Below are 23,122 nucleotides of genomic sequence, written 5' to 3' on the forward strand. Positions count from 1 at the left end.
TGAAGTCACAAAAGGACAGGGAAATGAGGGGAAATCAAAAAGGAAGCCATTTTGGTTAGTTAAATGACAGGCATTTTGTTTTTATAGCAATGCTGAGGAAGCTGTGGCCTTGCTTCTCACAGGCCAGACAGTCAGTACCTCGGAGGGCGAGAGAGAGAGCAGCGTGAAGCTGCTTGATTGCCTGGTTGAGCTGGAACAGCTTGGCTGCTGTGTTCCTCACTCTGTGGAGCAGTGAGGGATCAGGGTCCTCAGCTCCCTTCCTGGAGCCTTCTTCCCTATCCTGTAGACAGACAGACACACGTTACAGTTGATGTCATTGGAAAACACACACACTTTACAGTTGATGTCATTGGAAAATGGTGCCTTTCCAAGGGGATGAACCCTTTTCCTCACATACTGTAGCTAACCCTAATAAAGCCCTTCCTCCATACACTAGTTGTGCATAACTACTGTTGATTCCAATCAAATACTGTCTCACTACAACAGTGCAATTACAAAACATGTGACAATTTTAGGCCAATAATCATTGCCACCCTTGATAAAGATGAGCAAAAAAAGCATGTATAAAATAAATACTGCGCAGGCGCCAAAAAAGTTTAAAATGATTATACTAATACAATTGCTCAGAGAAAGAGATTTTGTTTAACAAGTAATAAAAAAATAATAATGTAAGATAGGGCTGCCAATAAATTTGAGACCTGTTTTCAGTAGTACCCTACCTTTGCGAGGATAACGACACTGCCTTTTTTGAAAATGTTTTAAGAGATTGGAGAACACATTGGGAGGGATCTTACAATTCCACCACACTGAATCTTTCCAGATCCTTGATATCCTTCATCTGCGCTTATGGACTTGCTCTCTTCAACTCAAACCACAGGTTTTCAATGTGGTTCAAGTCTGGGTGTGTGCTTGGGGTTATCGTCATGCTGGAAGATCCACTTGCGGCCAAGTCTCAGCCTCCTGGCAAAGGCAACCAGGTTTTTGGCTAAAATGTCCTGGTTAAGTTCATGATGCTGTTGTCCTAAACAAAGGCCACAAGACCAGTGGAAGCAAAATAACCCCATAAAATCCTACGTATTTTAACGTAGGCATGAGGTACTCTTCTGCACATGCTTCCATTTTTTCTACGCCAAACCCACCACTGGTGTGCGTGGCCAAAGAGCTACATTTTCACATCAACAGACCATAGCACCATGAAGTATGATAAACGACGTTGGCACCGGTGCTATGGCTAGTTTCAAAACTATGAAATAACACAGAATCATGTGGTAACATTCCAAAGAAAAAGTGTTAAACAAATCAAAACATATGCCAATTCATCCCAAAGGTGTTCGATGGAGTTGGTCAGGGCTCTGTGCAGGCCAGTCAAGGTCTTCCACACCAATCTTGAAAAAATATTTCTGTATGGACCTCGATTTGTGCACAGGGGCATTGTCATGCTGAAACAGAAAAGGGCCTTCCCCAAACTGTTGCCACAAAGTTGGAAGCACAGAATCATCGTATGCTGTAGCGTTATGTATTTCCTTCATTTTAACTATAGGGCCAAGCCAGAAGCATGAAAAACAGTAACAGACCATTATTCCTCCTCCACCCAACTTTACAGGTACTTCCTGGTGTCCGCCAAACCCAGATTCATTCATCAGACTGCCAGATGGTGAAGGGTGATTTCACTCCAGAGAGTAGTTTCCACTGCTCCAGAGTGCAATGGCGGCAAGCTTTACACCACTCCAGCCGACGCTTGGCATTGTGCATGGCTATCTTAGGCTTGTGTGCGGCTGCCATGGAAACCCATTTTATGAAGCTGCCGATGAACAGTTCTTGGGCGAACAATGCTTCCAGAGGCAGTTTGTAACTCGGTAGTGAGTGTTGCAACCAAGGACAGACGATTTGTACACACTACACTGATATCTTAACCGCCATCGATAAGAAACATTACTGTGCAGCCGTATTCATTGATCTGGCCAAGGCTTTCGACTCTGTCAATCACCACATCCTCATCGGCAGACTCGACAGCCTTGGTTTCTCAAATGATTGCCTCGCCTGGTTCACCAACTACTTCTCTGATAGAGTTCAGTGTATCAAATCGGAGGGTCTGCTGTCCGGACCTCTGGCAGTCTCTATGGGGGTGCCACAGGGTTCAATTCTTGGACCGACTCTCTTCTTTGTATACATCAATGAGGTCGCTCTTGCTGCTGGTGAGTCTCTGATCCACCTCTACGCAGACGACACCATTCTGTATACTTCTGGCCCTTCTTTGGACACTGTGTTAACAACCCTCCAGGCAAGCTTCAATGTCATACAACTCTCCTTCCGTGGCCTCCAATTGCTCTTAAATACAAGTAAAACTAAATGCATGCTCTTCAACCGATCGCTACCTGTACCTACCCGCCTGTCCAACATTACTACTCTGGACGGCTCTGACTTAGAATACGTGGACAACTACAAATACTTAGGTGTCTGGTTAGACTGTAAACTCTCCTTCCAGACCCATATCAAACATCTCCAATCCAAAGTTAAATCTAGAATTGGCTTCCTATTTCGCAACAAAGCATCCTTCACTCATGCTGCCAAACATACCCTTGTAAAACTGACCATCCTACCAATCCTCGACTTTGGCGATGTCATTTACAAAATAGCCTCCAATACCCTACCCAACAAATTGGATGCAGTCTATCACAGTGCAATCCGTTTTGTCACCAAAGCCCCATATACTACCCACCATTGCGACCTGTACGCTCTCGTTGGCTGGCCCTCGCTTCATACTCGTCGCCAAACCCACTGGCTCCATGTCATCTACAAGACCCTGCTAGGTAAAGTCCCCCCTTATCTCAGCTCGCTGGTCACCATTGCATCTCCCACCTGTAGCACACGCTCCAGCAGGTATATCTCTCTAGTCACCCCCAAAACCAATTCTTTCTTTGGCCGCCTCTCCTTCCAGTTCTCTGCTGCCAATGACTGGAACGAACTACAAAAATCTCTGAAACTGGAAACACTTATCTCCCTCACTAGCTTTAAGCACCAACTGTCAGAGCAGCTCACAGATTACTGCACCTGTACATAGCCCACCTATAATTTAGCCCAAACAACTACCTCTTTCCCTACTGTATTTAATTTATTTATTTATTTTGCTCCTTTGCACCCCATTATTTTTATTTCTACTTTGCACATTCTCCCATTGCAAATCTACCATTCCAGTGTTTTACTTGCTATATTGTATTTACTTTGCCACCATGGCCTTTTTGCCTTTACCTCCCTTATCTCACCTCATTTGCTCACATCGTATATAGACTTGTTTATACTGTATTATTGACTGTATGTTTGTTTTACTCCATGTGTAACTCTGTGTCGTTGTATGTGTCGAACTGCTTTGCTTTATCTTGGCCAGGTCGCAATTGTAAATGAGAACTTGTTCTCAACTTGCCTACCTGGTTAAATAAAGGTGAAATAAAAATAAAATAAATAAAACTACGCGCTTCAGCACTCGGCGGTCCCTTTCTGTGAGCTTGTGTGGCCTACCACTTCGCGGCTGAGCCGTTGTTGCTCCGAGACGTTTCACAATAACAGCACTTACAGTTGACCGTGGCAGCTCTAGCAGGGCAGAAATTTGTTGAACTGACTTGTTGGAAAGGTGGCATCCTATGATGGTGCCACGTTGAAAGTCACTGAGCTCTTCAGTAAGGCCATTGTACTGCCAATGTTTGTCTTTGGAGATAGCATTATGTAGTCTAAATTAGCCTAGCTAATGTTAGGTATCTGGCCATCTTAACTAGCTTCTCTCGGTTTGATGCAATCAAGAAAAGGTACTATGTAATCAGATGATATGACAAATAACTAGCAATAAATTAGTCTACCAGTGCGAGTCGACTGTTGCCATGCCGCCACCTCCCTGCTCCCATCAGCACTCACATTTGAGCTGCTGCTCTGCTAATAAAGTAGCTCCTCCTACTAACATTACAGCATTGTCGAGTTAGGTATTTTTTCTTAATGTTCTATCATTCAGACCCCTACTCTCAAGTCAGCAAGACTTTGAGAGCTGGCGTCAGCCAAACAAGGTTGCCTCTGCCAGGGGGCTGAAACTTGGCAGCAGTATATCAAGAATCTGGAACGATTATGTATGGAGCAATGGTCTAAGATCCCTCCCAACATGTTCTCAAATCTCATAAAACATTTAAGAAAACATCTCAGTGTCGTTATGCTCGCAAGGGGAGGGGGTGCTAGAGTTTTGAAAATTAATGTCAATTATTTTCACCCTCATCTTTTTTAGATTTTTTTTTATTTTTTAACTAGTGGTTAAACAAAAATTGTATTTATGCAATTGCATTAGCGTAAAATAATATAATTTCACATTTTCTTTGAGCATACACAGTATTTGTATAAAAAAAAATGTGTAACAAGGGTGCCAATAATTATGGACCTGGCTGCATCTGCATTTCACTATCATGAAAATACAGTAGCAACAAATTAAACCATGGCTCTCCCAGAGGCCCACAGAGATTCAACATGTGACTGGTTTTGCTCATCCATTCCCTTTGTTTAAAGACAATGGGGGTGGAGGTCCGGGGGAAAGATGTCCTCTCCTTTGTCCCAATCGCCTAGCGCAGCCGATGATCGACACTAACAAAGACGCTAGTTTGTGAGTGGCAGATAATGGCAAACAAGCACGTTAACGGTGACTGATGGCACTTCATTCAACACATCCATTACCTGAACGATGTGCTCAACGTGAGACTGTGGCGATAAGGCTGACAGGGGTGGCAAGGTTTTTTACAAGAGCCATAAAAGCTGATTCGCACCTTTTAACGTGCTGGCTGTGGGAGGGGCTATTTATCTGGAGAGTTTAACCCCATGTCAAGAAAGATAGATGGGCTGGTTGGGTTTGTTATTGTTCGCCCAGTGCTCACCGTCATGTGGCAGTGGATGTAGCTCTGGAGAGCACAGGACAGGTCCAGCATCTTCGACTTGAGGCTCTGCAAAACCTGCCAGAAACATATAGACCATATGGTATCTTGTTTGGAGACTGATGCTTGATAATAGAGACAGAGGCAATCGAAAGAAACAATCCAGAATAACATTGCAAAATTATTTATCCTATGCAAATCATTGATGCCATTCATGGCTTTAAATGTAATTTCTTTACTTAACTTTTTAACATAACATTTCTCTGATGCCAAAACCTCAAGAATCCATCTCAAGGATTTCTACCGTTCAACAGTTTGGGGTCATTCAGAAATGTCCTTGTTTTTGAAAGAAAAGCACATTTTATGTCCATTAAAAGGACATCAAATTGATCAGAAATACAGTGTAGACATTGCTAATGTTGTAAATGACTATTGTAGCTGGAAACAGAAGATATTTTATGGAATATCTATATAGTCCCATTATCAGCAACCATCACTCCCTGTGTTCCAATGGCACGTTGTGTTAGCTAATACAAGTTCATCATTTTAAAAGGCTAATTGTTCATTAGAAAACCCTTATGCAATTATGTTAGCGCAGTTGAAAACTGTTATTCTGATTAAAGAAGCAATAAAACTGTTATTTAGACTAGTTGAGTATCTGGAGTATCAGCTTATGTGGGTTCAATTACGGGCTCAAAATGGCCGGAACTAAGTTATTTCTTCTGAAACTCGTCAGTCTAATCTTGTTCTGACAAACGAAGGCTATTCCATGCGAGAAATTGCCAAGAAACTAAAGATCTCGTACTACATTATGTACTACTCCCTTCAAAGAACAGCACAAACTTGCTCAACCAGAATAGAAAGAGGAGTGGGAGGCACCGGTGCACAACTGAGCAAGGGGACAAGTACAGTGGCTTGGGAAAGAATTCACCCCCTTGGCATTTTTCCTATTTTGTTGCCTTAAAACCTGGAATTAAAATAGATTAATTGGGGGGTTTGTATCATTTGATTTACACAACATGCCTACCACTTTGAAGATAGTTGTGAAACAAACAAGAAATAACACCAAAAAACTTGAAAACTTGAGCGTACATAACTATGCACCCTCCCAAAGTCAATACTTTGTAGAGCCAACTTTTTCAGCAATTACAGCTGCAAGTCTCTTAGGGTATGTCTCTATAAGTTTGGCACATCAAGCCACTGGGATTTTTGCCCATTCTTCAAGGCAAAACTGCTCCAGCTCTTTCAAGTAGGAGTGGTTCCGCTAATAAACTTAGATTTTCAATTGAATTGAGGTCTGGGCTTTGACTTGGCCATTCCAAGACATTTAAATGTTTCACCTTAAACCACTCGAGTGTTGCTTTAGCAGTATGCTTAGGGTCATTGTCCTGCTGGAAGGTGAACCTCTGTACCAGTGTCAAATCTCTGGAAGATTGAAACAGGTTCCCCTCAATAAATTCCCTGTATTTAGCGCCATCCATCATTCGTTCAATTCTGACCAGTTTCCCAGTCCCTGCCGATGAAAAACATGGGGATGGTGTTCTCGGGGTGATGAGAGGTGTTGGGTTTGTGCCAGACATAGCGTTTTCCTTGATGGCCAAAAAGCTCAATTTTAGTCTCATCTGACCAGAGTACCTTTTTCAATATGTTTGGGGAGTCTCCCACATGCTGTTTTTTTTCTTTAAGCAATGGATTTTTTTCTGGCCACTCTTCTGTAAAGCCCAGCTCTGTGAAGTGTATGGCTTAAAGTAGTACAATGGCCATATACTCCACTCTCTGCTGTGGAGCCTTGCAGCTCCTTCAGGGTTAGCTTTGGTCTCTTTGTTGCCTCTCTGATTAATGCCCTTCTCGCCTGGTCCGTGAGTTTTGGTGGGCAGCCCGCTCTTGGCAGGTTTGTTGTGGTGCCATATTCTTTCAAGTTTGTATTTACAGATTTAATGGTGCGCAGTGGGATGTTCAAAGATCTGATAGATTTTTTAAAAACCCAACCCTGATCTGTACTTCTCCACAACTTAGTCCCTGACCTGTTTGGAGAGCTCCTTGGTCTTCATGGTGCCACTTGCTTAGTGGTGTTGCAGACTCAGGGGCCTTTCAAAACATGTGTATATACAGTGAGGGAAAAAAGTATTTGAACCCCTGCTGATTTTGTACGTTTGCCCACTGACAAAGAAATTATCAGTCTATAATTTTAATGGTAGGTTTATTTGGGCAGTGAGAGACAGAATAACAACAACAAAAAATCCAGAAAAACGCATGTCAAAAATGTTATAAATTGATTTGCATTTTAAATGAGGGAAATAAGTATTTGACCCCTCTGCAAATCATGACTTAGTACTTTGTGGCAAAACCCTTGTTGGCAATCACAGAGGTCAGACGTTTCTTGTAGTTGGCCACCAGGTTTGCATACATCTCAGGAGGGATTTTGTCCCACTCCTCTTTGCAGATCTTCTCCAAGTTATTAAGGTTTTGAGGCTGACATTTTAGCAGGCAAAATTAACCAGGTGAAATTGTGTCACTTCTCTTGCATTCATTGCACGCAGAGTCAGGGTATATGCAACAGTTTGGGCCACCTGGCTCATTGCGAACTAATTTGCCAGAATTTTACGTAATTATGACTTAACATTGAAGATTGTGCAATGTAACAGCAATATTTAGACTTAGGGATGCTAAATATGCAGGTTTAAAAATATATACTTCTGTGTATTGATTTTAAGAAAGGCATTGATGTTTATGGTTACGTACATATTGGAGCAACGACAGTCCTTTTTCGCGAATGCGCACCGCATCGATTATATGCAACGCAGGACACGCTAGATAAACTAGTAATATCATCAACCATGTGTAGTTAACTAGTGATTATGATTGATTGATTGTTTTTTATAAGATAAGTTTAATGCTAGCTAGCAACTTACCTTGGCTTCTACCTGCATTTGTGTAACAGGCAGGCTCCTCGTGAGACAGGTTGTTAGAGCGTTGGAATAGTTAACCTTAAGGTTGCAAGATTGAATGCCTGAACTGAAGGTAACAAAAAAAATCTCAAAAAATACCGATTTTCAATTGTTATGAAAACTTGAAAATCGGTCCTAATTAAATTGGCCATTCCGATTAAATCGGTCGACCTCTAAAACAGACGCCTCACAAGTCCTCAACTGGCAAGCTTCATTGAAGAGTACCCGCAAAACACCAGTCTCAACATCAACAGTGAAGAGGCGACTTCAGGATGCTGGCCTTCTAGGCAGAGTTCCTCTGTCCAGTGTCTGTTCTTTTGCCCATCTTAATCTTTTTATTGGCCAGTCTGAGATATGGCTTATTCTTTGCAACTCTGCCAAGAAGGCCAGCATCCCGGAGTGCTACCTAGAAGGCCAGCAACTGAGCAAGAGGACACATGTCCTCTTGCTCTGTTTTGCATTGGGGCCTCCCACTCTTTCTACTCTGGTTAGAGACAATTTGCGCTGTTCTGTGAAGGGAGTAGTACACAGAATTGTAAGAGATCTTCAGTTTCTTGGCAATTTCTCAAATGGAATAGCCTTCATTTCTCAGAACAAGAATAGACTGACGAATTTCAGAAGAAAGTTATTTGTTTCTGACCATTTTGAGCCTGTAATCAAACCCACAAAATGCTGATGCTCCAGATATTCAACTAGTCTAAAGACGGCCAGTTTTATTGCTTCTTTAATCAGAGTTTGTTTTACTGACTGCTTTAGCAAACTCCGCCAACCCTGATGTCCTTGCCCGGTCTGAATCCTGGCTCAGGATGGCCACCAAAAATTCTGAGATTTCCAACTACAACATTTTCCGTCAAAATAGAACTGCCAAAAGGAGGAGTTGCAGTCTACTGCAGAGATAGCCTGCAAAGTTCTGTCATACTTACCAGGTCTATGCCCATACACTTCTCATTTTAAAAATGAATCTCTCCAGAAACAAGTATCTCACTGTTGACGCCTATTATAGACCCCTCTCAGCTCCCAGCAGTGCCCTGGACACCATACATGAATTGATTGCCCCCAATCTATCAGAGTTCGTTCTGTTAGGTGACCTAAACTGGGATATGCTTAACACCCCGGCCGTCCTACAATCTCAGCTAGATGCCCTCAATCTCACACAAATTATCAAGGAACCCACTAGGTACAACCCTAAATACGTAAACACGAGCACCCTCATAGATATCATCCTGACCAACCTGCCCTCTAAATGCACCTCTGCTGTTTTCAACCAGGATCTCAGCGATCACTGCCTCATTGCCTGCATCCGTTATGGGTCCGCGACCACCCCTCATCACTGTCAAACAATCCCTAAAACACTTCTGTGAGCAGGCCTTTCTAATCGACCTGGGTATCCTGGAAGGATATTGATCTCATCCCGTCAGTAGCGGATGCATGGTTGTTCTTTAAAAGTAATTTCCTCACCATCTCAAATAAGCATGCCACATTCAAAAAAATGAGGAACTAAGAACCGATAACCGATATCCCTTGGTTCACTCCAGACATGACTGCCCTCGACCAGCACAAAAACATCCTGTGGCGTAACACACTAGCATCGAATAATCCCTGCGATATGCAACTTTTCAGGGAAGTCAAGAACCAATACACACAGTCAGTTAGGAAAGCGAAGGCTAGCTTTTTCAAACAGGAATTTGCTTCCTTCAGCAATAATTCCAAAAAGTTTAGGGACACTGTAAAGTCCATGGAGAATAGATATTACTATTATTTATTTTTTTTATTGTAATTTTTTTAATCACCCGTTTCCAGCTACAATAGTCATTCAACGTCTACACTGTATTTCTGATCAATGTGATGTTATTTTAATGTTATTGACGTTACTTTCAAAAACAAGGACATTTCTAACTGACGCCAAACTGTTGAACGGCAGTGTATATCAAAACAATTCCTATAGAGAAGTCATTTAGACAGTGAATACTAAAATGGTGGCTACGTACCGGAGTCCTGGGATAGGCCAGCTGCGCATCTCTCAGCATCTTGTTGGAGATTGCCAGACCCTCTTCCAGGAGAGAGTGCACCCCTTTACAAGTCCCCTCCAAAAGAGACAGGGCCACAGACCGCTGGGGAAAGAGAAACGACAAACAACTTTTGAGAGACGCTTTCTTTACCCTCCGCAAACCAGCGTGATTAGCCATGTGTCATTGGATCCAGTTATATAATTATTCTGAATTGAGGAGGGGAGTGGAGATGAAGCATCCAGGCAGGATGCATCATGGCTTCGTTATTTCCACCAAAGCACCACAAAGCCTTCATGCCCAGTATCTTATCCATTCTCAATCAATATGAAAGGCAGTATATGGTGAGAGTGTGAGTAGGAGAAAGACAGTCAGTGTGGTAACATTTACCTTGCCTGTGGCCTCAGAGCCCAGCTCAGTTAAATGGAGCTGGGTGGCGGTAAGCGCGGCCAGGTGGCTGATGACCAGCAGTGCCGTGTCCAGACACTGACCACTCTTCCTGTGGGCCTCGGTCACCATGGACGAGATCTCAGAGTCACAGCCCTGGTCACAGCCCATGGGAATTGGATGTTAAATCACATAAAATAATATTTGAATAAAATAAAACACTTGCACTTGTCTTTTCCTACTACCACTGACTTTGCTGATAACTACTTTAATAATTGAAATGTGGTTGTCTTAATTAGCCAAAGTAAAATTAATGCACTAACTGCAAGTCGCTCTGGATAAGAGTTTGCTCAATAAAATAAATGTACTCACACTAATTGTGAATGCGAAGTTATATTGTATTTGAATACATACATGAATGAACTAGGGAAAAAAGCTTAACACTTTTAATGACTTTCAAATGTTTAAAAAAATTAAATAAAAATGTAAAGTTTAAAGACATACAGTAGTGTGAAAGGAGGGTGAGATGGGTGGAAAAGGTGGTTTAATTTGTTTTATTGCTGCCACTGGTTAGGAATGTTAGATTGTGCAGTACATACAGTGCCTTCAGAAAGTACTCACACCCCTTGACTTTTTCCACATTGTTGTTACAGCCTGAATTTATAATGTATTAAAGATATCACTGACCCACCATGTCAAAAATGGAATTACGTTTTTAGAACATGTTACAAATTCATTCAAAATGAAAAGCTGATGTGTCTCGAGTCAATAACTATTCAACCTGTGTTATGGCAAGCCTAAATAAGTTCAGGAGTAAAAATGTGCTTAACAAGTCACATAACATTGTAGTTACTCCACAATACTAACCTAATTGAGAGAGAAAAGAAGGAAGCCTGTACAGAATACAAATATTCCAAAACATGCATCCTGTTTGCACAAGGCACTAATACTACAAACAAATGTGGCAAATTTGGGGCAAATCCAGTAGAACGCATTACAGAGTACCACTCTCCATATTTTCAAGCATAGTGGTGGCTGCATCGTGTTATGGGTACGCTTGTAATCGTTAAGGACTGGGGAGTTTTTCAGGAAAAAAACAATTATGGAATGGAGCTAAGCACAGGCAAAATCTTAGAGGAAAACATTGTTCAATCTACTTTCCACCAGACACTGGGAGATGAATTAACCTTTCAGCAGGACAATAACTTAAAACACAAGGCCAAATCTACACTGGAGTTGCTTACCAAGAAGACAGTGGCTGTTCCGGAGTGGCCGAGATACAGTTTTGACTTAAGTCTACTTGAAAATCTATAGCAAAACCTGAAAATGGTTGTCTAGCAATGATCAACAACCAAATGTATAGTGCTTGAAGCATTTTGAAAATAATAAATGAGCAAATGTTCCACAATCCAGGTGTGGAAAGCTCTCAGAGATTTACCCAGAAAGACTCACAGCTGTTATTGCTGCCAATGGTGCTTCTACAAAATATTGACTCTGGGCTGTGAATGCCTATGTAAATGAGATACGCATTTCATTTAATGTCTAAAAACATATTTTCACTTTGTCATTATAGGGTTGTGTGCACAGTAGATGAGGTGAGAGAAAACATATATTTAATCAATTTTGAATTCAGGCTGCAACAACAAAATGTGTAATGAGTCAAGGGGTATGAATACATTTTGAAGGCTACGTATACCGTCACTAGTGACTAGTGTGGGCTGGGTGGTAACCTTGCGGTTAAGAGGTTGCGCCAGTAACCAAAATGTTTCTGGTTTGAATCCCCTTGCTGACTAGGCGAAATTTGTCAATATGCCCTTGAGCAAGGCACTTAACCCTAATTGCTCCAGTAAGTCGTTCTGGATAAGATTGTCTGCTAAATTCCTAAAATGTAGTGAAGGTCTTCACACACCTTGCAGTCTTCACATTTTGCTGCCTTAAAATGTAATCTCAAAAGGGAATATATTTGATTATTTTCCCAACCATCTACACAACCTAGTCCAAATGTTCAAAGTTAAAGACAAGATGAAGATGTTTTGAAGTGGATTTAACATTGTCATACAGGCCAATAATGTGGAGTGAATGCAATGTTATTGCAGAGACTGGGACTAGAGAGTTTGTCAGGATCTAAATAAATATGAAAGGAACAAAGCTCAGATAAAAAGTAAGAGGAAACCCTGTCTCAGTCTTCTGAATACCTAACCGTGGGACAATTACAATTACACAAGTTTTTATGTCAAAGACACACCAGAATGGCTTTCCAATATGTTTTGAGTGTTCCTGAAAGGTCCAGTCTCAATCCTGACTTAAACCTGCTTGAAAAACAGAGACACGGTTTGAATATTGTTGTCCATCAATGACTCCCAACCAAATTGACTGACCTTGAGCAATTTTGACAAAAACAATGGATATTATATGTTGCCCCTAAGACTTGTGCAACGCTGGAGAAGGTTGTGTACAACGGTTGCATTCTTTAACACAATTTTAAGGCATCAAAATGTAAAGACCGTGCAAGGCGTGTGTAGACATTCATTAGGCACTGTATAATATACATTCATTCATGTTGGACTTGAGGCTGAAGGTTGAGAATTCCCCTACGCTCTGATATTTCCATACGAGGAGTCAAAACAGCTCAAAGCTAAAACCCGTCAATCAGTGAGGTGAATTTTGATGAGCCAGTGAGGTGTCAACCCAACTCGATTGAAAAAGATTTTCCTTTTGCAGCGTTTGTGTCTTTTCAGTTTAATTGGGATAAAAACTGATATTTCTAGAATATCTTTACTGTAATTCACTATGACATTACTTACAATAAACTAGTCAACAATGTATGTGTACTGTACATACAGTGCCTTCAGAAAATATTCAGATCCCTTTTCCACATTCTGTTACAGCTTTATTCTACAATTGATTAAATATAGATTTTTTTCCCTCAATCTACACACAAAACCACATAATGACAAAGCGAAGACAGGTTTTTAGAAATTGTAGCGGAGTGGATCCTATTTTCCATTGGTCATCCTTGAGATGTTTCTATAACTTGATTGGAATCCACCTGTGGGAAATTCAATTGATTGGACATGATTTGGAAAGGCTCGCACCTGTCTATACAAAGTCCCACAGTTGATAGTGCATGTCAGAGCAAAAACCAAGCCATGAGGTCGAAGGAATTGTCTGTAGAGCTCCGATGCAGGATTGTGTCGAGACACAGATCTGGGGAAGGGTACCAAAAAATGTCTGCAGCATGGAAGCTCCCCATGAACATAGTGGCCTCCATCATTCTTAAATGGAAGAAGTTTGGATCCACAAAGACTCTTCCTAGAGCTGGCTGCCCGGCCAAACTGAGAAATCAGGGGAGAAGGACCTTGGTCAGGGAGGTGACCAGGAAACCTGATGGTCACTGACAAAGTTCCAGAGTTCCTCTGTGGAGATGGGAGAACCTTCCAGAAGGACAACCATTTCTACAGAACTCCAATCAGACCTTTGTGGTAGTGGCCAGACGGAAGCCACTCCTCAATAAAAAGGCACATGACAGTCCACTTGGAGTTTGCCAAAAGGCATCTAAATCCTCTCAGACCATGAGGAACAAGATTCTCTGGTCTGATGAAACCAAGATCGAACTGTTTGGCCTGAATGCCAATCGTCACATCTAGAGGAAACCTGGCACCGTCCCTACGGTTAAGCATGGTGTTGGCAGCATCATGGTATGAGGATGTTTTCAGTAGCAGGGAGACTAGTCAGGATCGAGGGAAAGATGAACAGAGCAAAGTACAAAGAGATCCTTGATGAAAACCTGCTCAGGACCTCAGACTGGACAACGACATTAAGCACACAGCCAAGACAACGCAGGAGTGGCTTTGGCACAAGTCTCAGGAATGTCCTTGAGTGGCCCAGCCAGAGCCCGGACTTGAACCCGATCGAACATCTCTGGAGAGACCTGAAAATAGCTGTGCAGCGACGCTCCCAATCCAACCTGAGAGAGCTTGAGAGGATCTGCAGAGAAGAATAGGAGAAACTCCCCAAATAAAGGTGCCAAGCGTTATACCAAAGAAGACTAGAGGCTGTAATCGCTGCCAAAGGTGCTTCAACAAAGTACTGAGTAAACGATCTGAATACTTATGTAAATATACAATTTCAGTTTTATATTTTTAATACATTTGAAAAAAATTCTACAAAACCTGTTTTTACTTTTGTCATTATGGGGTAAAATTATTTAACACATTTTAGAATAATGCTGTATAGTAATAAAATGTGGAAAATGTAAAGGGGACTGAGTACTTTCCGAATGCACTGTAGGTGCGATTGAATGTTTTTGGTGCATAGTTCTATCTGTATGTTGTACATTCACATACAGCGACTACTGTTTTGAATATACTGTGTTCAATTGTTTCAATGCTCCAATGTGTCCCTTTTGGAATGTAATACTTTAGCCAACCTATATTTATCCAGGTCAATTTCATAAAGATAACATCTCTTTTTCAAGACAGTCCTAGTGCGATACATTGTTAATTCTATTGTCTGATCTTTTTAAGTTAAAAGTGCTGACAGAAATGTCTACCTGGATGAGAAGCTGAAAGTAACCACCCATTCTCTTGACTTGGGTCTTGAGCTCCTCTGTGACGGTGTAGAGGGGTCCGGCTCTGGGTTTGACGCTGGCCACCCACTGCATGGTGATAAACACGGCTCTCTCGATGGCCGAGGTGGCCTTCACCAGCTGTGTCGGAGCCTCAGCCTCTAACACAAACACTGGGACAGAGACAGAATAAAGAATACATTACAATAGGTCAATTTAGTATTTTCAAAATGTCATGTGGTGCCCAACTTAGCAAAACTTTTCGCAACAAAAACAAGAGTTTCTTATTGGACGAATTCAGATGGGTCGTTCCCTGTTTCTTCCCATTTGGTTCCTAGTGAATACGCTGGATATACGTTTAAAAGTTCATTATTTTCAAGTAGAAGGCAAAAGGGTACATTTTTCACAATATCCGTATCAAAATACTACCAAGATAATTGTCAATATTCCATGACAAAAAAGAAAAACAGTCCTTTACTATGAACCTGCTTCATGCACAACATGGTGTGCTATAGCATGGAAAATAAACAAATGTGACTGGGTGACAACATAAGGCTGTTTGTTTCCAATATTAGGATTGTTTTCCTCAGGACATTTAGTCTGATTCATGTTATTTAGTTTAACCTTGCCATGACTATTCAGATAATGTACACTACCGATCAAAAGTTTTAAAACACCTACTCATTCAAGGGTTTCTTTATTTTTACTATTTTATACATTGTAGAATAATAGTGAAGACAACAAAACTATGAAACACATGGAATCATGTAGTAACCAAAAAAAGTGTTAAAACAAATCCAAATATATTTTATATTTGAGATTCTTGAGGCCAGATTACCTGCTCAATCCCCCGACCTCAACCAAATTGAGATGGTTATTGGATTAGTCAGACCCCAGAGTGAAGGAAATGCAGCCAACAAGTGCTCAGCATATGTGGGAACTCCTTCAAGACTGTTGGAAAAGCATTCCAGGTGAAGCTGCTTGAGAGAATGCCAAGAGTGTACAAAGCTGTTATCAAGGGAAAGGGTGGCTATTTGAAATCTCAAATATAAAATACTTGTTTAACACTTTTTGGGTTACTACATGATTCCATATGTGTTATTTCATAGTTCTGATGTCTTCACTATTATTCTACAATGTAGAAAATAGTAAAATAAAGAAAAACCCTTGAATGAGTAGGTGTTTAAAACTTTTGACCGGTAGTGGAGGTACAAATCACGAAGGCTGATCTAAATAGATAGCTCACATTACTTAATTCTGTAACCACAATATAATTTACATTGTTTTCTCTTTGCCTGATGACTCATACTGAATTTAATTCCGCTGCTCTATCTATCGCTATATACCTTCAGTCAGACTGCCATTGTAGAAGTCATTTTTGCTTTCAAAGTGAGGGACGTTGTACAAAACAAGTCATCAGCGAATGATCGCTTCTATCAAAGCCAATTACCATCTCCAAAACGCCACTTGACCAAGTGTTTTCAGGCTCTGGCCCAACCCATCGGTTTGTGGAACCAATCAGAACGGTTTGAATGTGTTCGCATTCGAGAAGTCGTTGTGAGGAGATCATATCCAGACTCATCGTGGGCGTGGTGTTTGGCCATAGCAATGTGGTTGGGTAGCCAGGCAATCCTCTTCTATGGACACAGCAGGAATTTATATCTGATGTTTAGAATGTTCTCATCAACAGCACAGCATCATGTCACTCCTCCTCCTTTACTATCAATTAGCCATGTGCGGAATGTCATTCCCCTATTACCCTATGGCCAATCAGCACAACTGAATAATGCAACTTTATCACACTTGCTAAATAACCTAGAGGCATAGTATCTACGCTGCAATAGTCTATGTGCCGGGGGACTAGGGTCAGTCTGTTATATCTGGTGTCCTAGGTGACTAAGTATGTGTGCTCTCTCCATCCCCCCCTCCCGGAGGACCTGAGCCCTAGGACCATGCCTCAGGACTAACTGGCCTGATGACTCCTGGCTGTCCCCAGTCCACCTGGCCGTGCTGCTGCTCCAGTTTCAACTGTTCTGCCTGCGGCTATGGAAACCTCACATTTCACCGGACGTGCTACCTTGTCCCGGACCTGCCGTTTCCGACTCCCTCTCTCTCTCGACCTCTGAATGCTTGGCTATGAAAAGCCAACTGTCATTTACTCCTGAGGTACTGACCTGTAGCAGCCTCTACAACCACCGTGATTATTATTTGACCCTGCTGGTCATCTATGAAAATTTGAACATCTTGAAGAACGATCTGGCCTTAAATGACCATGTACTCTTATAATCTCCACTCGGCACAGCCAGAAGAGGACTGATTCCTGCCTTTCTTTTTTTTCTAGCCACTGTGCTTCTACAGCTGCATTGCCTGCCATTTGGGGTTTTAGGCTGAGTTTCTGAAAAAGCACTTTGTGATGTCTGCCGATGTAAAAAAAAGGGCTTTATGAATTCATTTGATTTGAATTTGCATACTGGTGCAATAATCAACGTGCTCTCTTCTGACCAATGGGAATACATATTTTGATGCATTTAAAATGACGGCTTGCTCTTGTTCCCTCACGTCTTACAGCAAAAGTTTCACTGCCGACCCTCCACCTCCAGCAGCTGAAGGTCCGTCATCGGAACCTTTCTCTACCAGAGGGATGGTTTCAATGCCAGCTGCCCCGCATAGTGCTGCCTGCATACCAGCATCTGGCTCCAATGATCAATGACGAAGTCATTCCCCAAAACTCTTAATAAAATGTTCATACTTGCCTCTGTTGTTCATTCAGTTTAGCCTGCCCTCGACTGAACTAAGTATAGTGACTAGGGTTGGGAAATATTACGCCAGTATCCTCTGTCGACGATGTTTGGCGGCCATTGTCGATGGTGAGGACATTGTGATGTGACAGACGATGGCTTAGCCTATTTGAACTGGTTTGGCACCACGTAGTAGCCTACAGAATGGAGTTGGGCAGCAAACAACAGGGCAGCATACAAGTGGCATTCCAAGTAATCTGCCTATTCCTATTTGCTATAGCACATTTCAATAAATAGCCTGTTATATAAGCCTACAGAACGCAAGAGCAGTGTAGGCTAGAAAGACCAGAGAATTCCACCAAAGCAGCGCAAAATGTCCCGTCATAAAATATTGTTTCTTGACTTCTGTAAGATGCATGGGCCTTAAAATAGCCTAAACCTATACATTTTTTTTTTAATAACTGACACTCCCTAACTATAGTGTCCAGCGGTAAAAAAACAACAACAAAAAACAGCTATATTCCCTTGTCTCTCCAATCAATATGAATACGACTTTGGGCTTTCATTGTTTTATGCATGCTTTCTCTCCCGATCAAACAATTAGAATAATTAACAGTTCCATCTCAAAAGTAGATTGAACAGCCCAAAAACATGAGGAAGCCAGGGGACTAATAATGAGTAAGGACAAACAATATCAATGGCCTATAAAACAATCTAATGACAAGTTTAAGATTATTTAAGAAATAAATAATCTGTGCGGGGAGTAAGAATCCCTCCAATAACCTATCCTCCTACCATAAAAGCTTTAAGTCAAAATAAAGTTACGAACAGAAGTCTATTCCAAATGTCCTATTTTTAATATTATTACCTTTAACTAGGCAAGTCAGTTAAGAACAAATTCCTATTAACAATTAGGGCCTAGGAACAGTGGGTTAACTGCCTTGTTCAGGGGCAGAATGACAGATTTTTAACTTGCCAGCTCGAGAATTCGAGCTAGCAACCTTTCGGTTACTGGCCCAACGCCCTAACCATCAGGCTACCTGCCGCCCCCTAAAAGCCTAAGGTCCAATAGTTTCCACTTCCAAAAAGAACATGAATGAAAGTCGGAGTCAATAAGCCTATGCATACAGTGCATTCGGAAAGTATTCAGATCCCTTCCCTTTTTACGTTAAAGCCTTATTCTAAAGTGGATAATTTTTTTTTACAAAAACGTTAAAAAAAACATCTACACACAATACCACATAATTACAAAAGTGAAAACAGGTTTTTTGGAACGTTTGCAAAAACCAAAGCCATGATGTTGAAGGAATTGTACGAGACAGGATCGTGTTGAGGCACAGATCTTGAGAAGGGTACCAACAAAATGTCTGCAGCATTTAAGGTCCCCAAGAACACAGTGGCCTCCATCATTCTTAAATGGAAGAAGTTTGGAACCACCAAGACTCTTTCTAGAGCTGTCCTGCCGGCCAAACTGAGATATTTGGGGAGAAGGGCCTTGGTCAGGAAGGGGACCAAGAACCCAATGATCACTACGACAAAGCTCCAGAGTTCCTCTGTGGAGATTGGGGAACCTTCCAGAAGGACAACCATCTCTGCGGAACTCCACCAATGAGGCCTTTATGGTAGAGTGGCCAGACAGAACCGCTCCTCAGTAAAATGCACATGACATGCTTGAAGTTTGCCAAAAAGCACCTGAAGGACTCAGACCATGAGAAACAAGGTTCTCTTGTCTGATGAAACCAAGATTGAACTCTTTGGCCTGAATGCCAAGCATCACGCCTGGAGGTAACCTTCCCTACAGTGAAGCAGAGTGGTGGCAGCATCATGCTGAGGGCATGTTTTTCAGCGGCAGGGACTGGGAGACTAGTCAGGATCGAGGGAAAGATGAACAGAGTAAAGTAAAGAAAGATCCTTGATGAAAATCGCTCTGGAGCAGGTTACGGCCTCAGACTGAGGCAAAGGTTCACCTTCCAACAGAACAACAACCCTAAGCACGGGTTTGAAGGGTCTGAATACTTATGAAAATGTTCATAGCTGATACAACATAGCGGATAAGAGTCAATCTATAATTTCGATTAAGATATTAAAGAGCGAGCAAGGACAGACAAAGTCAATTTATCTACTTGTTCAGCACTTTTGAATTCAAAACATGGGCCATTCTTACAGTATTCTCCCTGTACACCAAGTCAGAACCGTAGGATAAATAAAGGGGGTATAAACGCAGACAATGAAAGCTCTTACAATATTCGATATTGACATTTCTATAAAATAGGCTAAATGTGCACCACCAAGTCCAAACAGCAGGCTACATTTTTAAGAGAAAAGGGAGCAAATTATTAGGGTGAGGAACATGGGATACTAACAGCTTAATACACAACATACACTTAGTATTGCTTGGCATATTACATCATTACACAACATACATTTTTGTGCTGTGCTCACTTGAACAGGAAGGTGGCGCGAAAGTCCTTCTTGTGCACAGATTTTGTCATCAAAATGTATAATCAAATTCTGGCATTCTCTGGATTTATGGTGCTTTCAAGACAACTGGGAACTTGGGGAAAAAACAAGGTTGAATCATGACGTCAGTGATCTTCAGGTCGGAGCTCTAAAAAGAGTTCCCGATTTGGAATTCTGAGTTGGATGACCGTTCGAAACTTATTTTCCCAGTCGGAGCTTGTTCCACCCGAGTTTTCAGTTTACTTGAACTCACTGAAGTCTGAGATTTCCCAGTTGTTTCGAACGCGGCAGAAGTCATGCTGTATTGACAGCTTGGCCAATGTTGAATGTTTATCCTTTTAAGTTTGGAAAAGGACACCCTTAAACCCAGACTTGGACCACACACCCTCTCCACTGAATAGCAGGCTGGTGATTGCTTTGCAAAGCTTGCAGTTAGCCACTGATTCCTTCCAAACCACTCATTGTTGAATTTGCGATTTCCAACTTGTGTAATGTTTATGTCCAATGGCCAATGAGCACCAATACATTTTATCTATACTTTCTCTTCATATGACAAGGACTGAAAAGGATTTTCCAGTATATGTCAACTTGATTCATGATGATGACTGCTAACTTGTTAGCTAAGATTTTGAAAGTATGATGTTGACACGATCAGTCCAATCAAAGCTTCGGTACATATAACGTGATTTGACGTCATCTATGACCAATGCCCTTGAGCCTTCTTGGATGGGCCCTTCTAATGTAACTATATGGCAGCACCTAAGGGGCTTGAATTTCCTCTTAAACTTTGCAGTGACGTAGTGTCCCCTTGAGTGACAGAACACTGAGCCAATCACAGCGCAACTAAAGAACACCACCAACCACGAATTTTCAGCTGGCTGCCCCACCACCACAGAAAGCACTGAGCTAGGCTGAAACACCTGCCTTTTGGAGCTGCCTTACTCAATTAATATTTGTTTTACATTGTTAGCAAACTGATATGCCAAAATAAAATGCAACATGCAAAACAGGCACATAAAAAAAGCTAAAAAAGGTGGGTGTGCCGTCTTCCTGTTAGAAGGTAACAGATGATTTTATTACAGTGGTTAAGATGGATTTTCATTGTGTTCCATAGTGTTTATCGCCCCCTAGTGGAGCTTTCTGGTACTTAGAAAGACTGTACGGAAACAGGAAGTAGAGTAGTCGTTCAGCACGCAAAGCCTCTAAAAACAACGCTACGGTGCAGGTCTTTCAGTGCAGTTATTTCTCGTCACGCTTCAGCCTCGGAAAATATTTGTTTGTAAATTTGATGAAAGAATATTGCTAGTGATGATAATCTTGTTATTGATAGAATTACTTACTTAGTTGTTTGCATTTACTCACACAAATTGCCTCGTCTCATGTATGCCGTCAGCTGTATTACTTTGCTCGTGCGTCATGTAAACAAATTGTAAAACATACTGTAATGAAACAGGCAGGGAGCAGGCCTCGAACTCTCGACCTTCTAGGCCGAGGTCCGGCGCGCTATCGACTGAACTTTTGTTACTGTTTCTAGTGTAATATGCTTTGTTATTGTACAGAGGTGGTTGCACATTAGAGTAATTGAAGGAGTTAGCCAATTACCATATGACTAGCAACCAGTTCTCTGGTTTGGCATCATGCCAGATACATGGTACCTTGGCACGTGTTTTGCATTTATGCAACTTCAATTTAAAATGTATAATGTACAGTTACAGTATGTCGATGTGAATTGAATACTGAAGTATATTATTTTCTGTATTTTGCAGTTTCACAACAAACGTTTACAATATAGTCATTCAAGAAAAGTCACGCCTTGGGAGTTTTATTGAACTTAGTTGTTAGCTATCTGTCTAGTTTTGGTATGGGAACGCAACTCCAGGACAGAAGTGGGGCTCAAAATAGGTGGGGCATTTGGACTGCCTGCGCAACTCTGTAAAAAACAAAGTTGTACACTGTATATATACACAGATTTTTACTTCATTTGTTACCATTTCAGTAAACATTTTGCTCTTGATTGCAGGAAATGGCAGTTACAAGTGTTGAAAAAAAGCAAAAATATGCGTCCATGATTCTACGTCATGATTCGTATAGTAGTAGCATGCAATTTCACGCAATAGAGATCTGTATTTAGAATTTTTTTAAATCACCCAACAGCCCAACAGTTGTTTTAGCGGAGTAAAAAAATAAAAATGGTCAATCAAGGTTTTATGAGGACAAAGGTTGACATCACCCAGCACTATTGGTGACAACACTTACAACAGAGCTTCCTTCACCCACATATTAGACGTGGAAAACATTGTCTATCCGCAGCAGAATTGTTTCAAGAATGAGTTTTTCAAGAAAACAGCCACAGCACACTGCTGCCTATTGTCTGAAGTGTCAGGAGGATAACATATACAGTGCCTTCAGAAAGTATTTTCACCCCTGGACTTTTTACACATTGTTGTGTTACAGCCTGAATTTAAAATGGATTAGATTGAGATTTTGCATCACTGGCCTACATACATAATTCCACTTTGATTTAGGGTAATGTTTTTAGAACATTTTACAAATGAATTAAACATGAAAAGCTTGAGTCAATAAGTATTCAACCCCTGTTATGGCAAGCCTAAAGTTCAGGAGTAATATTGCGCTTAACAAGTCACACAATAAGTTGCATGAACTCACTGTGTGCAATAAGTGTTTAACAGAGATTTAAAAAATCAATACCATCTCTGTACGTCCCTTAGTCGAGCAGCTAATTTCAAACAGATTCAAGCACAAGACCAGTGATGTTTACCAATGCCTCGTCAAGAAGGGCTACTATTGGTAGATGGCAAAAATATATCCTTTTGAGCATAGTGAAGTCATTACACTTTGGATGGTGTATCAATACACCCAGTCACTACAAAGATACAGGCGTCCTTCCAAACTCAGTTGTCAGACCGACCGAAGAGCTTTTCTATTTATTCCTTGTGTTATTTATTATTTTTTTTAATGTTGGGAAGGGCCCATAAGTAAGCATTTCACTGTTAGTCTACACCTGTTTAATAAGCATGTGAAATATACAATTTGATTTGTAGAAAATTGTTAGTTTCATGCCTGTGATAGGAGAAAACTGAGGATGGATCAACAACAT

The 23,122-nt window shown here is 41.3% G+C and overlaps 1 protein-coding gene across 1 annotated transcript in view; it reads right to left on the reverse strand.

The window, feature by feature from the left end:
* The window catches only part of LOC139408960 (kinesin family member 14), a 51,914-nt gene that overhangs the window by 2,408 nt on the left and 26,384 nt on the right, over positions 1-23,122 (reverse strand). The window contains exons 23-27 of the mRNA XM_071153490.1: positions 14,792-14,979; positions 10,243-10,395; positions 9,835-9,957; positions 4,902-4,976; positions 139-280 (exon numbers count right to left, since the gene is read on the reverse strand). Coding sequence (XP_071009591.1) covers positions 139-280; positions 4,902-4,976; positions 9,835-9,957; positions 10,243-10,395; positions 14,792-14,979 — 681 coding nt within the window. The remainder of the gene's footprint in view (positions 1-138; positions 281-4,901; positions 4,977-9,834; positions 9,958-10,242; positions 10,396-14,791; positions 14,980-23,122) is intronic.

Source organism: Oncorhynchus clarkii, chromosome 5, assembly GCF_045791955.1.
Source record: "Oncorhynchus clarkii lewisi isolate Uvic-CL-2024 chromosome 5, UVic_Ocla_1.0, whole genome shotgun sequence".
NCBI classification, from domain to species: Eukaryota; Metazoa; Chordata; class Actinopteri; order Salmoniformes; family Salmonidae; genus Oncorhynchus; species Oncorhynchus clarkii.